An 18,500-nucleotide genomic window follows, 5' to 3' on the forward strand; every position below is an offset into this window, starting at 1 on the left:
GTTAAAGCCATACATACTGTAATTACAACATTCCTGGTTTGAACCCAGCTGTGGACCTTCGAAGAGCGCCGTTCTCCTCTTCTCTCCCCTCATTTCCGGTAACCTCTTCGGTCTTCTGGTGAATGAAGGCATTTAATATTTAAATAAACACAGGTGTGTAGCTACCAGGTCCCTCCGTCTCTCATCTCATGTACAGTAGTAGAGGCCTAAACCATAGTCACACTAATTCATTAGTGGAATTAGCTGTGCGTTACAATACCTGAATGTTGATGATGTAATTGATTTTGTTTTATGTCAGCGGAGATGGTCTTTGTTCCAGGGCAGTGGTCTACATCTGCTATAAAACAGGATGAAAAAACATAAATAGAATAGAAAATATTTTTAAAATAATCTAGCTTTGTTTTCTTTGGTAACAATTTCTATGATGCCCATGTCTATAATGAATTATAAACATACTTATGTGTTATAATCTGCTTATAGCACTGTTTAATTATAGTTATAATACTTTATAACAATCATAACACATAAAGTGTTTTATAATTACTTATGAGGTCAAATATCATAATATTTGTGCTCGTAATTTTTCAAGGATCATAGTGTTATAATTCCCATAGTTGTAATACATTATATGTTTTTATAATGCATTATAATTACTGTTATAATAGTAATTTAGAATGTGATTCTAAGTTACTCTAAGTGATCATTGTTTGATTTAAGTAAAGTAAAAATTAAATGTACCTTTTATGTTCTTTTCACTTTAGCAAACACTGACCACTTACAGTGACTTAAAAACACATTATATAATGCTATAAACAGATTATAATGCATTATATGTATGTTAATAATATAATCTGCGTATTGCACTGTAGAATTATAGTTATAAACTCTCAAATATTCATAATGCTTTAGAACAATAATCAAGTCAAGTATCATAGTACTTCATAATTGCTCAGAATTTTTCAAGGATCATAATGTATTATAATTCCCATAGTTGCAATACATTGTAATCTTTTTTATAACGCATTATAATTACTGCAGATTATAATGCATTATAGGAGAGTTTATAATGCATTATAAACATACTTATGTGTTATATGTGTATAGCAATGTATAATTATAGTTAAGCATTCATAAATATTCATAATGATTTATAACAATAATTATAACATAAAGTGACTTAAAATCACATTATGCTATAAGCAGATTATAATGCATTATAAACATATAATATGTTATTATCTACATAAAGCACTGTATATTATATATATATGTATAATATTTATAATGCATTATAACAATAATCAGAACACATTATAAAGCACTTTATAATGACTAATAAGGTCAAGTATCATAATATTTTATAATTGCTGATCACTCACTGACATTTATTTTTTGCTAGGATCATAGTGTATTATAATTACCATAGTTGTAATATATTCTAATCTTGTAATAGTGCATTATAATCACTATTATAATGCATTATAATGTGATTATAAGTTAATTTTGTTAAATTAATCTGTCAGTGAGTGACCAGCAATTATGAAATATTTATATATATAACGCATTATGAAAATGTATGAGTGCCTATAGCTATAATTATACAGTGCTATCAGCAGATTACAACACTTAAGTGTTTATAATGCATTATAGACGGTGTTAGCTCTTCTTCTCATTGGATGTTTCTCAGTATTGAACTGGTAACTTATATCCTTAGAGTCCTTGAGCAAGGCGCTGTAGTCTCCAGTGAAGCTGTGACATTGTGCAGAGCTCTCACGTCTGAAGAGTTGGAGCTGATTGTAGGCTTTGTGGAGAAAAGGGGGGCAATATTCAGTTGTATTACATCCTGACCAAAAATATCACAACCAGCAGGACTGAAGAGTCTGGGTTGTTAAATATTTCAAATGTAAGGAAATACTATTGGTGGCACTGGAGTTGTGGTCTCATAGTTTTGTAATCTGGTCTCTGAAGTGATATTTTAGAGAGGAAGCTGCTGTTTGGCCTCACAATCCAAACAGTCTGGGGATCCCCCCAGCTGAACACTTCGATAAGATCTCTACTGCATCACTCCTCCGAGCATCAATCGGAGCTTCTATTTCATTATAAAAATTGAGTTAGCCGACGAAAACCCAAACCAGATGTCAGCAGCAGCAGATCTGATACAGATATAAGCACTTTAAATTATTTTCAGAACCACGCTGGAAGTCTGCTGATTGGGTTAAACCTCAGAGGTGGAAAGGAGGGACCTTTCTATAACACATGATTCAGATGAGGTTATTGTCAAAGACACTTCCAGGCCAGAGAGAGGAGGAAGCACAGCCCATGTGACCCGACCTAACCTGAGCTTTTAACTTAATGTGTAACTGTATGACTAAAGATGTGAGAAGTGGACGGTGTCATGTCCAAGTTTGAAACTTAATAAATCAGCGTGTTCTTGTGGAGAGATCCGTGTTCACCCACTCCATCAAACGATTATTTGTACAGCAGGTTAGTGCAGAGTGACAGGTGACTGATAAACTAATACAACAGTAGAAACCTAAATGTAGGGCTGTCAAAGTTAACGCGATAACGCGTTAACGCAAATTCATTTTAACACCACTAATTAGCTAGTGAAGATACTGGTATCATATAAAACTACAAAACCCTGGAATCCATTGAACCAACCATGTCATACTAACTTGTCGTGAAGGAGGTTAAATAACGCTCCAAAGTTACGCAAAATTTTGGTGAGACAACGTAACGCAACAACGTAACGCAACAACGTAACGTAATGCAACAATGTAACGTAACGCAACAACGTAACGTAACAACGTAACGCAACATTCACACTTTGAGTGGTCGGAAGACTAGACAAGCGCTATATAAATCCAACTCCATTTACCATAACGTAATGCAACAAGGTAGCCACGGAACAACGTCACGGAACAATGTAACGCAACAACGGAACGCAACAACGTAGAATACAATAATGAAAATAATATGTCTTTATACAAGTCAAGTGTTCTGGAAGTTGTGATCAATACAAATAGTGCGAAGAAATAAATATGATTATGTACAGTATGTACATGTGGAGATGGAGATACTGTATACGGAAGCCCTAGAAGGCATGCAAGATTATTTTTTTCTGGTGATACATTTTCTAAGTCTGATTTAAATTATTTTCTCTCCCGTGTTTATGACTTAAGAACAGGTGGATTTTTCCAGGATAATCTTTCTAACTAGGGAAAAAAGGTTATTTTTATTTAAATTTTTTATGCTGGTTTTTCTAAGCTACTTTATTTTTCTTTGCCAACAGGTGGAAGAATTTTTTTAAATTATTTTTCAGGTTGATTCTTTGAATGCTTAGTCCTACGTTCTTTTCAACCTGTTTTCCCTTAGAGGCAAAAAAAGGTCTTCAACTAGACAACTAAAAATCAGCCTAGATTTTTTTTTTATTTTACCTTTTTAACAGACAAAAAAAAGAACTTAAAAAGATTATTAGAAAAAAAAAAGAAGAAAATTCAACCTGTTCTTAAGTCATAAACACGGGAGAGAAAATAATTTAGATCAGATTTAAAAAATGGATCACCAGAAGAAAAAAAAAAAAATTCTCGCTTGCCTTTCAGGGCTTCCGTAACTGTATGTACAGTGAGTAGGATTTATATCTGCAGTGACAGATACGTACATATTACAATATGCAAATAAAATGACTGAATAAAAAAGTGCATTAAATATTGTAAATTAATTTTAAAATGTGCATTAAAGACTGTAATAATTTTAATTTATAATGGCAGCAGCGTATATTTGGTGTTTAAAAAAAATAAATAAAATAAAATAAATAAAAGATAGATAAATAAATAAATAGATAAAAGATAGATAAATAAATAAAATGCTCAGGAAACACTTGTCTCTTTGTTTCACTACCCTCTTTCCACCAGCAGATGGCAGCTTGTGTTCTCTAATCTCTAAACACTGGGATTATGTGTCAGTGTGAACTGTGTATTGGAAACCAGGATGCTTTAAAAAGACAACCTTCATTTAGACGCCAGCAGCCACATTCGTTGATTATGTTCCTGTCTTTTGTTCAGGTTGCTCAACACTCTTTAGTTTAAATACTTATATATTAATACAGATGCTGATTTATAATGAAGGTGTAGTACATTTTGTTTGGAAGGCTGTGCTGTTGGAGCTGTCAGGAGGATCACACATTAGATGCTGTGAGTCACATTTTTGGGAGGAATTCAGTTAATTTGAATGGAATCACCACGTTCAACAGATTTGATCGTGAAGATAAAACAAATCTGTAAACCCAAATATGTGCCGCTGACCAGTTGGAAACAGTTTTAACAGTTTTGCCCTGTGAGGAAAAATTATCATGAAATCTTTGTTGCAGCGTCTGATCTGACAGGACGCCGCTCTGCTGGATTATAACATGTTTACTGTTTGATTACTGATGTCAGTATCCTGCTGCTGCTTCCACTGAACATTATTGAACATGATTTTATTCATAAAACTGAGGTCTGTGGATTGTGTGGAGAAGCCAGGACGATGCTGTTGAGTTTGAAATATATCTATATTCTTCTGCTCTCTCATCACTACAAGAAAAAAGTCCACTCACCTGCTTTATTAAGTCTTAACCAAAGCAACAGATAAATAAAACCAATGGTCTGCATAGCTAGATAGCACTAGTGCTAAGGAGGGAAATACTTTTGTGATTTGGGAGAACTGACTCTGTAATTACTGTAATTATCTATTTCTACAGTGATCAACCGCTTATATGGATCAAGAAGCTTGCGACAGAATTATTCCTATAAAATGCTGTTTAAATAATTAGCTTATAGTAATCAAGTTGTCTGCTTACGGTGTTTATTTTATACGTGACAAAATATGGAAATATATATATAATATATATATTTTATTTTAATATTATAGGCATTAATAGCCTACAGTTCAATTTCAGGGCCGTTAAAAATGTAGAAATGCATTGAAACCAGCCAGCTGTGTCTTAGTCGCCTATTTACACCATCGATGTCACTGTATTTATTAAGGCTGTTACCTAATTATAATTTGAACGCCACTAAAAAAAACACTCCAAGTGGATTTTGTCCAAACAATGTTTGTTTGGCAATGATTTCCATATTTTAGTTACAAAATCAACACGAGAAATTGTATTTTTATTCTTTTTGGATTATTCTTTTTAATCTTATTTACATTGTTATTGATCTTATTTGTTATTATCTACGTTTTTACTTGATCACATTTCATTATTATAATAAAACTACTCCATTTGGAGTCAAAATTACACAATTTGGTTGTTTTTTATTGATTTTATACTGTGCACAATGGTAGAATGTGATGATGCACAGAGTAAATGTCATGGCCTAAGGCTCCATCGTGTGCACATAGCCTCCTGTAGTGGATATCAGTAGTAGTTTAGAGCCAGATTCCCTTTTAAGAAGTAGAAAACCCATTTGGCACACTTTGGTGAATGAATTCAATGGCATCTCTGTGCATGGCATCATTGCTATAATGGTTTTATCCACTGTCTAATCTAGATAACATTTTAGACAAGGATAAAAATGTAAATTTCTTCTTTGGTTCATCACAATTTACTCAGACATAGTGACAGTCATACTGTTACTGACACTGGGGATGAATTCTCTGAGGTCTTACCTATCCATAGAGACCAAGATCATGCAGATAGACCTGGTAGTTGTGGAGCTATTCTTGATTTATTTTGGGTATGTCTGTCTAGGCGAACCACACCTTCCAGCACCCTCAGGCTTAAGTGGTTAAAGAGGCAGGCGCCAAAAACGGAGCGTTTCAGACGGACGGTGAATACAGGTATATTCAGACAGACAGGATGAGAGAAATTAAGTGTTTTTTTAACATTAAAGCAGATAAACATGTTCTAGTTGAAACCCAAAATACAAGTATGACCCTGAAAATGCTAAATTGAGTCAGCACACTGACTCGGCATCACCTGCAATATCTCTTACAGTTTGCTAACATTAGCCACCATAACAGACTTGTGGTAATACCAGTCCAAGTGAGACTGTAGCAGCAAAACTCCTGAGCTGGAGGCTGTTTTATTATGTCTGAATTTAACATTTCATCTGTAAGAGGAAGAATGTGTTATAACTTCTTCAAAAGTTACAGTTTGACTTTAATATACACAGAATATGTTCTCTCTAACAAGAGAAGTGCAGTGTGGTTTCCTAAAAGGAATACAAAAAACCTCGGCTTCCCCCATATTAACATTTTATTTAAAGCCTGTCTTGTGATTTCATTTATAAGCCGTGTTTCACTTGCATTTAAATATGAAAGCCAATAAAGTCAACCTCTCTGCTTCTTAGAAGTTATAGAAGTATAAAAGTGGAGAGGTGATCTCACCGTTCAGGGCCATTCATCATCTTGACTTTACTGGTGAAGCCGCCTCAGTTCTTCTCTTACAGATGGTGTTCAGAGCAAAAAATAAAACTTTACAAAGCGCTTTAACGAGACAATGCAGTTGGACGATGTGGCATTAACGTGGCGAGCTGCCGTGATAGAAAACATATTGAAGGACCGCTGCTATAGACGATGATAAAAGGTTCAAAATCCGATCAGATGATGCGGAGGAATGCCGGACCTTCACTGACTTCCTGTCCTGTTACTTCTCTGCTCATTCATTCTGACTTTTAAATGTTAATTATTCTAAGTTTAGAAAGACATATACACAACAGAGTTACTCAGATCGTGATGCAGGACTGTTACAACATAACTTAGTTTGAGGTTCAGCTTTCTAACAACTGGCTGATCTGTCACAGTCAGAGACCAGCTGGTGAAGAAAGTGGAACATCTAGCAGCTTAAAGAGACTGATATATCTCTCAGGAGTTGGTGAGCAAACAAGAGCGAATACTGGACTTATGTACATTAATCAGGAAAACTTGATCTGTGTTTGACTTGCATGAACCTAGTTCAGGTTTTGGTTCCTGAGACTGTTTCAGATCCTACTCTGCTGACTGATCCTGGTTCGTACTAAATCCTAGCAGTCATGTCGTTTAAAGGGACTGTTTGTAACTTCTTACACGTATAAATCAATCCGGGTCGGTGTCCTATGCGTACTCGCGTGTGGCTACGCTGTTCAGACTCAGACTCCAACACAAACTACATGGAAGCATCAAAACCGCAAAGTTCTATCTAGTGAAGCCCATCATGCAAAACAGTGTTGGCCGCGGGGGAGACCGTAGCTTTGGAAACGTTATCGTCTCCGACCAAAACTCTGGTGTCTCCCCTGTTCCCTCCCGCCGCGGCCGGGAGGCTGAGGCAGGAAAAGCCAACACTAGGATTAGCATTGATTCATGGAGAGACCTTTGTCTGGTCAGCTAACATTACTGCCAAGCAGCTGAAATATAGAGTGATATTGTGGTTTTAGCTGACGTGTGTCGCCTCACTGTTTTGAGTGATGCTCGTTCATGTCTATGTAGAGCGAGCAAGTGCGAGCCCGACGCTGACTTTCGTTGACTTAACGGCCACAGGTGTTGCTGTTAAGAAGCATTTCTGAATCTTACAAACAGTCCCTTTAGCACAGAGGTTCTCAAACTTTTTCGGAGCCAGGGACCCCTTACAGGAGAGAACATTTTCACAAGGACCCCCTCTAAATGGTAACACCAATTAAAGCATAATGCTTACAACCATTTGTACTCTAAGATGCCATCGGAGGTATTTCTTAATAGTAAAACTTTTCAACCTAAATACTTCAAACAGAAGGTGATTTTATTCAAACTGCATTTGGACTCGATTTAGCATTTCTAGACTATATTTTCAAGTAATTGATCTTAAAAACTTTCAGAAAAACAGTAGTAAGACTAGCACTGTCCTAATAAATCCAGATATTTAAACTTACCTCTGTAACGTTGACTGTCAGTAAGTTACGAACTTATTGCTGTGTGTCACAATCATATCACAGTTTCTATTGACCCAAAGCTACAATACAATATTCTTGTTTTATATGTGGAAATCGTCCCTTTTTAATGATACAGAACAATTTATATAATTTATAGCAAATGATTTTGCGGAACCGTTGACAGAGTGCCACGGACCCCTGGTTTAACAAATGTAATATGAAGAAACCTATAAACACCTGCATGCACAAGTTCACTCTTTTTAAATGTATCTTTCTTTGAGTTCATTCTTGCTGGAGTATTATGATTATACGTTGAGAGTTAACGCTGCATTCAGGCTCCATGAAAATGCAATGAGAAAGCCACGTTAAATTGTTTTGCAATACGACCGTCAGTGTGAGCGTGAACGTAGACTCAGGGCCAAGTCAAACCAGCATTTATAGCAGTACAAAACATAACAAAACCACAGCAGTCAGTGGATTTGTTTGCTGAGGCGAATTACTGTACATCAACACTGATGCCAAGTTGAACTCTGACATGCAAATTGTCTTCTCGACTGACCTCTGAGGGAACTGAGCCAAAGAGTCCAAAACAGAGGAAGCTATCATGTGAGCCGTGTCAGTCCATCGGTTTTTATTAGGGCTGTTAATTGATTAAAATATTTAATTGCAATTAATCACATGATTGTCCATAGTTAATCACTGTTAATCGTAAATTAATCACACATTTTTATATCTGTTTCAAATGTACCTTAAAGGGAGATTTGTCAAGTATTTAATACTCTTATCAAATATGCTGCTTTATGCAAATGTATGTATATATTTATTATTGGAAATCAATTAACAACAAAAAACAATGACTTGACTGTGGTTTCCATGGCGATGAAGTGCAGTGTAGCTTGTCTATCTTGAAATCCTTTTTAAAATCCCACATTAGGTGGTCATCTTTTTACTATGCTGTCCTCACTCAAAGTTGTTGCAGGCAACGTGTTTTTCAGCTATACAGCCAGCTCAACAATATATTCTCCAGCATTGCATTCTCCAAGGAACAGACGAGTTGTTGTGTTTGGCAGGATTTAATGGAGGAAAATATGTAATATTGTAAAACTGAAAAAGAGCACAAAATAAAAACATCAGATAAGTGTGCTTGTAAGTACTAATAATGTTTCTAATACATCAATAGAGAAAAGATCACTAGCATAACTAACAGGTGCATAACAGTATGTTTACATATGAACCAATGCTTTAAACATCAATAAATCTCTATGTAGTTGAAAACAAACTAACCATCAAAATACTTTACTCAACCTAAGAAATGGTGACATAAACATGTTCACATAACTGATAATAGTGAATAACTTACAGATGAAGCCGGTTTTGTGGATTTATGGCACAGGATTAAGAAGATTGTACACAGATGATTCCCTGAGCAAAAAGGAGCTTCCTGAACACCACTTCCTGTTATTCTTTGTTTACAATGACCTCACTTCCTCTTCAGTACAGCTATTTGCAGTTGATTCTCACTGATTATAAATAGGGACTTATAATGCTGCATTCAGGCTACATAAAAACTCAGAGCATCGCCAGATAAAGCCAAGTTAAACTGTTTAGCATCACGGCCGTCAGTCTGAGCGATGTAGACTCAGGGCCAAGTCAAAGTGACATTAATTGAAATTTTGCACCAAAATCAGTTCATTTAAACACAGTTGCAGCAGTCAGTGGATTTACTTGCTGAGGTAAAGTACATCTGCACTGATGTCGAGTTCAATTTTGACATGCAAATTGTCTTCTTGACTGACCTCTGAGGGATGAGTCCAAAACGAAGGATCATTTATATAACCCTTGCCATCTCTTGAGTAAAGGGTGGGAGTCTGGACACGTTATATGCACCCTAAAAAATGTGATCAATGGTTAACTTAAAAAAATTAAGGCAACAAAGTGACACGTAATATAATTGAGTAGATTTTACTACTACAAATTTGATTAAAAAGTATTGAATAAATTAAGTAAATCCAAATTAATTTCACAAGGAAAACTGATTTATATTTACAGAATATCTGGGTGAAATTGATTTATATTTATTAATTATCTAGGTGAAATTGATTTAGATTTACTGAATATTTGGGTAAAATTGATTTATATTAATTACTTATCTTGGTGAAATTGATTTACATTTACTGAATATCCGGGTGAAATTGATTTATATTAATTAATTATCTTAGTGAAATTGATTTATATTTATTAATTATTTGGTTGAAATTGATTTATATCAATTAATTATCTTAGTGAAATTGATTTATATTTATTAATTATCTGGGCAAAATTGATTTATATTTACTGAATATCAGGGTAAAATTGATTTATATTTACTAATTATTTGGGGGAAATTCATTTATATTTACTAATTATTTGGGTAAAAATGATTTGGATTCACTATATAAAATACATAATATCAACTAACATTTTAACACATTGTTGCTTTGATCTATTCAATAATATTGATTGTCACTTTGTTGCCACAAATTTTCTATGTCTAATCTACTAAATATCATGCCTTTTTGGTGCCACAGTTTACTTTGGTTGGGCCAACAGATCACAATGCATAAGTACAGCAGGTAAACATTTATTTGAGCCATTTATAAATTATTAAGTTTCTCCAATGTTTTTCAAGTGCAAAGTGCAAACATACAACAATAAAGTAGAGAGGGGCTATAATAAAACAAAGAAAGAAACCATGCATGTGTACAACAGGGATACAATTAATATTTACCTGACAAATGTATACTTGAGACTACTTGACAGACAGATGTTCACTTGGAGTGATGAAAAGGCTAAATTTACCAAAACTGCACAATGACCTATAACCTCTGCCCATCACTTTATTACAGGCACAGATTCCTTTTTTTGGATGTGATTAAAGGTTTAGTCCTGATAGTTTATTGCATTTAAATTACGTTGTATGTTTTCAGACTGCAATTATTTTTTTAAATTTGAATATGAAATATTTTTTTATGACATGCACTAATTGAAATCCTCAGGGCCATTATGTTTTTCAAACAGCTAAAAGTAAGCGATAAAATATCACATGTTAATTGACTTACAGTTTGGTGCTTACATTTGCCTTACATCTTCACTACTGGCTAAAATAGGACTCTGGACAATCACATTATTCATTTGTTAAAATTCCCCAATTAAAACCTATTAAATTTGCATCCCTGGTGTACACAGTAGAATCACAAGGTACAAGAACAGCTACCTGTGGCATTATTAAGTCAAAAACATAATACCACTCCCCTCAAATGAGTATGATTGTTTCTTTCTAAATAACCACCTGCAACACTGAAACTTGTGCATTTTACAAAAATAACTAACCCTTGAAAGTAACAATGTGACAGTTTTCACAATTACTTAACAATTCCCTTCATTCTGCAAGGGTCCATTTTCTTAAGCTAGTAGCTTATTCTAGAGGCTATTCACTTTTGGGGACAAATTCAAACAATCCACCTTGAGGCAGAGTTTCTGGAAGACTTCAAGCGTGTACCTGAGCTCCTTTGGATAGGCGAGGTTCACTGCATATGCCAACCCAACGAGCAAGGAGCAAGCCCTTGGAAAGTTACCCAGAGCAGTCAGAACTTTCATGCCCTCGATCACAATACCGATGTCGTCGGGAACCTCTGACGTATTAGTCTTGATGTTGTAGATTTTCATCCTCTGTACAGCAAGGTCCTGTGACACACTGTCTTCATCAGCATCCTGGAATAGCACAAACATTGTATTTCAGAGTATGCAGCCGATAGAGAAGGTCCTAATTGAACATCTCCCAAATTGCTTCTAACCCTTTGGAGAAGAAAATCTGGGGCTGTCAAAGCTGTTGCACATCAGTGTTTTAGAAAAATCTGAAATAATGTACTTGCAAAAGCATATTTTTATGCCAGGTAAGTTAAAAAAGATCCAATCAGATCACCAACAAATCAAAACAATTCAGTGACACCAGAGATGATGGTCTGAACTGACTCACAGTTGTAAATATTTATAAATGAAATTTTTGAAATTAAATCAATCCAGTGCTCCATAAATTAATTTCTTCCTTGCACTTGTGTATTGATGAATAGCTTATTCTACATTCAATAACACAGGCTGGTCACCTGTCAACCAGTCCTCTATGGCAGTGTACGCTCACTCCTGAAACTTGAAGTAATCCACAGCAACTGGATCAACTCTGCTCCTTAATTTATTTTAGAAGTTGCCTCAGTCTCTCCGTAAAACTGTGTCTCAGCTGCTTTGTGAATAGCTCTTAGGAAAAAACTCTTAGCTAGGAACTTTTAGGGCCAAATTTTAAAGAGAAGAAGTCAACTACTGATAACTTGAATTATGTCAGTTGGTAAAATCAGAATGAGATGGTGAGCATTTAGTAACACCTATTTCTACAGTAGTACGTACGAATTCCGTAATGGAAAACAAAGACTTTACACACAGAGAGAACAATGATTACTTACAAGACTCAACAAACCTATAAAAACCTTGTCAAAAATTACTGAAGAAATAGAGTTAAGATCGTATTGTGTTATTTGACCTTCCCAAGACATACTGTACAAGGTGAGAAATGAGAGAGAGAGAGAGATCAGTTTCTTTATATTTTAACATTCAACTTACATCATACTCTTTTAAGAGTTGATCCGTCGATTCCCCAAGGTACACCATCAAACACTGAATGACAACATCTCTGGTCATGTTGATGCTTGGAAGGCTTGGGGCCTGGAATGACAAAAATAAACATAGTTCAAGTTCTATTCAAGTAAAAATCATCCACTGACCTCAAACTGGCCAGAAGATGCAATTTTTAACACTAAGTGGCTTATATTACTGTTTAACAAACTCCTATCAAGCATCCTTAATGTGCTGTCCAAGTGACCAGTCTACTGAAACACTTCCCGTTATTACTGAGGTTTCCAGGGAACCAGCGGGGACTCCAGGAGGTCATTGGTCCCATCAAAGAAAGAGTGCATAGCACATAAACTCCCATAAAACTACAACATTTACACCTTTCTTTATGTATGGATTAAACAAACAACACATTACATTTTAATCAGTGAGCTCTCAATGTGCTGGTAGGCAAATTTTGTTAACTTTGGACCGTCTCCCCTTGTTTCCAGTTTTTTATGATAAGCTATGCTGCTGGTTGTAGCTTCATATTTATAGTACAGACATGTGAGTGATATCAATCTGATATCATCTACCAAATTATCTTCCAGCGGTTTGATCACAAAATTCCTAAAAAATAATATTAACAAACATAATACTCATTGAAGGATACCTTGAGTAGGATAGCCTGCAGCCTCAACCCCATGGTTCCGCCCTTGGAGTAGAAGAGGTTCAGAAGCCTGGGAGTGTATTCATCCAGCTTGGACATGCACTTTGATTCAAGGTGCACAGTTGTGATTCTGTGAAACTCATCCTGGATCTGAAAGACCAGTAATAAAACCAGCTTTAAAGCCTCAAATATTACTATTATACAATTTTATGACATCCGTGTTTGCTGATTGTTTACCTTCTGGGTTAAATCATCTGACTGTACACTGCGGGATTCCTGATGGAAGTACCAACTTCTCAATTCGGTCATCAATCATCACTCGGAGCTTTGCCTACATCTCTGCCAGCATGACAAGAATGTGAATAGACAAAAGTTCAATAGCATCACAAGCAGAAGTTTAAAGATGAGACAAGACATACAGTGAGTAACGTAATTAAGAGGCTGGAGTGTGCCACCAGAATAGAAAAAAAAATAGAACTAATTAATTTATTAATTAGATTGTTAATGTAATTAAAGTATATTTAAATTTGCCAATTACAAATATTTCCTTATTCTGTATTTAATCAATAACATAAATGTAATATTAGTATTTGTTGTTTAGTATGTGTTGATACTGTATATATTACATTAAAATTTAGTTTATAGGGTTTTTGTCTGAAATCTAAAAAAAATTCAAAATAAATTATTATTACTATTATTTACAATATTACAAGAAGAACATGTGATTAATTTGAGTAATATAAATTGTAACTAGGGTGTGGAAAAGTATGCACAAACCATGTGGTATCATAGCTTAATTATATGTTTATGAGAAATGAGTGATCAGTATTTTACATTTTCTGCTGCTTTAATTCAAATTCAGGTTGGAACTACAGGGTTTTTTGAACATCACTGATAATCAAAACTGAAGCAAATCTGCTTTCTAACCAGCAAAAGTTGAAACAAAAAAAGCTAGTATTAATCAAATTTTGTATTGCAAAACAAACGGTGTACAAAACATTACACAACATGTACTGTATGCGAAACATTGTATCACATCAGATTGTGTATTGCATATAAGTGTGATACATACCTGTTGATAGATTTCAGTCAAAGACTCTTGATGCACCTGGAAAGACATTCATATTAGCTTTAATTCATGTAGCTGGTATGTCAATATACAGTCAAAAGATCACTTTCACCGTCTGTGGCATATTCTACAGATGTCTAGACATTGAAACTGTAGTAATGTTGCTGGTATGATGTCAATAAAATGTCAAACGGTCATTTTGACTGTCTATCTTTGCTGTGAACGGCAGCACAAGGAAAACAATAGACGAGACCAGTAATCTGTAGAAGAGACGCAGCTCTGCAGCCACGCTGCGCTGCTCAAGCGGTAACTAGTTTACTGACCTCAAATCCGCATTCACTAACGAGGCTTGGTGTAATCTGTCCGCATGAGCTGCAAACACTGTTTGAAAGTAACGCTACTCCAACAGAGTCAACGTAAAACGGGTCGGTTCTACCATCTGAATCCCGCTGTGGCCTCACAGCACCGTGAAGAGAGACATTAAACTGCGAGGCTCTGTGAATTAGTGATTAACAGCAACCAGAACATTCACTAAACACAATCACGAACTTTAGAGAGAGAGAGAAAGAAAGAGGAAATAACGCACTTTCAAAATGTAATGACAAACCCTGATTAAACTGATTTTAGGCAACAAAAGCTGAAAAGTTGGTAACTGCTTTCAACAGTTTACTTGAGAAAACGAAATGTAGTCATGTCAATGTCTCCTATAATTAATCACCTCTGAGAGCAGGAAAGTTTGTTTGTTTAAGTTTAATTGTGCATGTTAATGCACACTTAAACAGGTGTGGGGTCTGGCTACTTGCTGGCGTTAGCTAGCTCGTTAGTGTGGGGGATGGGTGGAAGCTCCTATGAACATGTGTAAAAGTAGATTAGCTTGTATATTCAAAGGGCATTATATGTGGTATAATGTTACACCTGGGAAAGTCACATGAAATTGTGACATAGAGTCAGTCTCTTTTTAGGTCCATGCCTTTAGTTGAATCAAAGATAACACAGACTGACTATGAATACAGGCCTAGCTAAAGTTAACATTAGATAGTTGGTTTTTGACTTACAGTGCAGTAAAGTTGGCATTTTTGGTAACTTGCAGTAACGTAAAACAATGTTAAACTGCTACAGCAACTTGGCTATAAATTGTTCGTTAATAACTAAAAACAGTTAAACAGGTCTTACCTTTGTGAAAACGGTAAAATGTCGGTCCCTCAATGTGTGGCAGACAATGCTGGAAGTCCATGTGGCGCCAAAATGCCGTGGGCGGAAGTGTAGTAAAGTGATTAAAACTAAAGACATCCCAATGAGTCAAATTTATCAATTTTCTGCATCGTTAATGTAACTGATAAAATATAATTAAGTTCTACTCAGTGATTCAAAGCTGATTTTATTCAAACAAAACAAAGTAAAATACAATTAATAAATCATTGTAATTTGTTCAATTCAGCTCAATGTGATTCCAAACTACCCAAAGTCTTTTTTATTATGTAAAAGTTACTATTATTTATTAATTAAATATTAATTAACCCCAATCCCAGTTTTTACAGTGTGGAAACACATAGACCACTGCACAAGCAGGGCGCTGTTCATGTCACATTTAGTAAACAAGAAGGTAACAAGCAACAACATAGCAAAAAGTATATTTATGCCTCTTTAATGACTTGGAGAGAAATGAAAGATCAGCCCAGTCACCAGAACAAACATTTTGGTATTGCAGGTTTCTGCAAACCACAGATATGCTGAATGTCAACGTTTTTGTATTTGGTCAGAGCGCCAGTGACGTAGTGCAACGAGCGACCGTTATTGAAAGTTAATAACGAGTATAACCTGCGATAAAGGGTGGCTGGGAGGGGTCAAGCACGTGTGAAACCAAATATCAACGTTGATATCTTCCGTTGCATAAGAAAATCTGCTAAGGGCGTAAGGTACGTTGCTGCGTTCCGCTGTTGTGTTAGGCTGTTGTGTTCCACTGTCGCGTTCCGCTGTGGTGTTACTCGGTTTTGTTACTCTGTTGTGTTACTCTGTTGCGTCACGTTGTTAAGTCGCGTCGCGCTGTTACGTCACGCTGTTACGTCACGCTGTTACGTCACGCTGTTACGTCACGCTGTTTCGTCACGCTGTTACGTCACGCTGTTACGTCACGCTATTGTATTACGTCACACTATTGTGTTACGCTGTTGTGTTACGCTGTTACGTCGCGCTGTTACGTCACGCTGGCGACCCGTGAACAGGAAACGTGCTTTCAACAGAGACCAGAGAAAGCAGCCACCTCTCACTGTTCCCATTTAGTGGCTGGTTTAAACATGGACGTGTGTGTGCGTGTGAGTGTGTGAGATCACTTCAGCTGTTTGTTGATGGTGCAACACTCTCTGGAGCCTCCGTTCCCTCCCGGACCTCTGCTTATGTAACCGGCAGGCGTCCTGAACTTTGACCGAGTCCAACACAGACGCCCCCGCTGCAGGAGCCAAACCACCAGCCGGTTATCTTATTAGCCTCCTTCAGAAAGAGTTGGTGGAGCCGAGCGGAGCGTCCCGTCCCCCGCTGAGAAGGCTGCCAAAATTAAATGGGGAAATCTTCTCCGCTCGAGAGGTGATGAGTCAAAACATTTAAAATAAATTCAGCAAGTGAGCGATCAAAATGTCAAAATGTTTGAGTTGCTTCAGACCACAGCTCTGATAAACAACTTATCATATTATTATGAATGACTCATCACTCATATTCAGCGCCGCAGCTACCAGTAAAGACACCTTAGTCACGTCCTCAGTGTTGTGTCTGTGCGTGAGGGAGTTTTGATGCACAAACAAACACAAGACTTTCAACCAGGAGACTGTCGTTCGTGTCCCGTGTGAAACGAAAAGGTTTACTCGTTTTGTCACGTCAGTCAAAGTCACGTGACTCGTTAGTATCATGAGTCCCGTGAGTCGTGCAGTTAACGCCAACCATGACTGTTTCCTAACCTAAGTAGTTGTGTTTTGAAAGGACACTATGCAGGCATCGAGTGTAAATTGACACGCCGTCCCTGGTCCATCCAAAAATAATGAAAGAGGGGTACCAATGCGGAGGGATACTGACCATTAGTATTTGACGAGTTTGGAAGTGAGAATGAGTTGAAAACAAGAGTGAAAAAAATAATGGATTTAGAGACTAGGGCTATCAAAGTTAACATGATAATAGCACGTTAACGCAAATTTGTTTTAACGCCGCTAATTTTTAAATGCATTGATGCTATCGATATTTCAGATGTTGTAGTGGGCTTAGTTTTAAAGCTAGAGTGAAGATACTGGCATATATCATACTAGCTTTTCATGAAGGAGGTTAAATAACGCTCCAAACTTACGCACAATTTTGGTGAGGAAAAACTGTCATGGCCATTTTCAAAGGGGTCCCTTGACCTCTGACCTCCAGATCAGTGAATGTAAATGGGTTCTATGGGTACCCACGAGTCTCCCCTTTACAGACATGCCCACTTTATGATGATCACATACAGTTTGGGAGAAGTCATAGTCAAGTCAGCACACTGACACACTGACAGCTGTTGTTGCCTGTTGGGCTGCAGTTTGCCATGTTATGATTTGAGCATATTTTTATGCTAAATGCAGTACCTGTGAGGGTTTCTGGACAATATTTGTCATTGACATTAACTATGGATGGACTATGGATTTTGATTAAATATTTTAATCGATTTACACCCCTTCTGTTAAAACAAATGCTTATGTTTTGTATAACATACACAAAATAAATCTGCCGCAAGTGCAGATTCTGACCTTTTTAAAGGTTCTTGAAGTCTTTATACCAAGTAGACTCAACGCCGGTACCTTTTTTATATCTTTATTCCCTCTGTATCTTATTTTAAACTCACTTTTTTTAGGTAGGCAAATCTTCATATAAACCTGCCAAACAATGTTCAGTCCTTTCAGCAGGAAGACGCTGCCTTTCGTGAATAAAACCGTTTCCTTTATGATGCTGAACGAAAACATCAAAGCCAGTCACCATACATCCCTTAAACTAATCCCCATAAACTACACAGACACTCCTCAATAAAACCAGGATCCATTAAATTTCTAAGGCAAAATGCCTCAGACCTTAAATGTAAACCCACCATCATTAATGTCATGCAAGCTGAAGGCCAAGACGTGATGTTTTGATGGTCTATTTTCATTTTTTTATACCTTTTTCCTCTACTTCATACAAAGTATTGGATTATGGGGCTTTAAAACGAAGGAGCTCTGTTTCCAATAAGTGTACAAAGATATAAAAATTACCTGGG

At 36.3% G+C, this 18,500-nt stretch overlaps 1 protein-coding gene and 1 long non-coding RNA gene across 2 annotated transcripts; both read right to left on the reverse strand.

Annotated features, from left to right (window-relative positions):
• Nucleotides 1-8,922: 8,922 nt before the first annotated feature.
• Nucleotides 8,923-9,369, reverse strand: LOC119486142. Its single transcript, XR_005206465.1, has 2 exons — nucleotides 9,226-9,369; nucleotides 8,923-8,969 (listed from the first exon to the last, which is right to left on the reverse strand). It is a non-coding gene; the product is annotated as an uncharacterized LOC119486142 (long non-coding RNA).
• Nucleotides 9,370-11,324: 1,955 nt separating this feature from the next.
• On the reverse strand, nucleotides 11,325-15,685 carry LOC119484662. The gene is made up of 6 exons (XM_037763639.1): nucleotides 15,416-15,685; nucleotides 14,246-14,281; nucleotides 13,411-13,520; nucleotides 13,177-13,323; nucleotides 12,516-12,617; nucleotides 11,325-11,615 (listed from the first exon to the last, which is right to left on the reverse strand). Exons 3-6 carry the CDS (start codon nucleotides 13,480-13,482, stop codon nucleotides 11,325-11,327), a joined length of 612 nt encoding a protein of 203 aa, XP_037619567.1. The 5' UTR covers nucleotides 13,483-13,520; nucleotides 14,246-14,281; nucleotides 15,416-15,685.
• Nucleotides 15,686-18,500: the final 2,815 nt, after the last annotated feature.

Source organism: Sebastes umbrosus, chromosome 1, assembly GCF_015220745.1.
Source record: "Sebastes umbrosus isolate fSebUmb1 chromosome 1, fSebUmb1.pri, whole genome shotgun sequence".
NCBI classification, from domain to species: Eukaryota; Metazoa; Chordata; class Actinopteri; order Perciformes; family Sebastidae; genus Sebastes; species Sebastes umbrosus.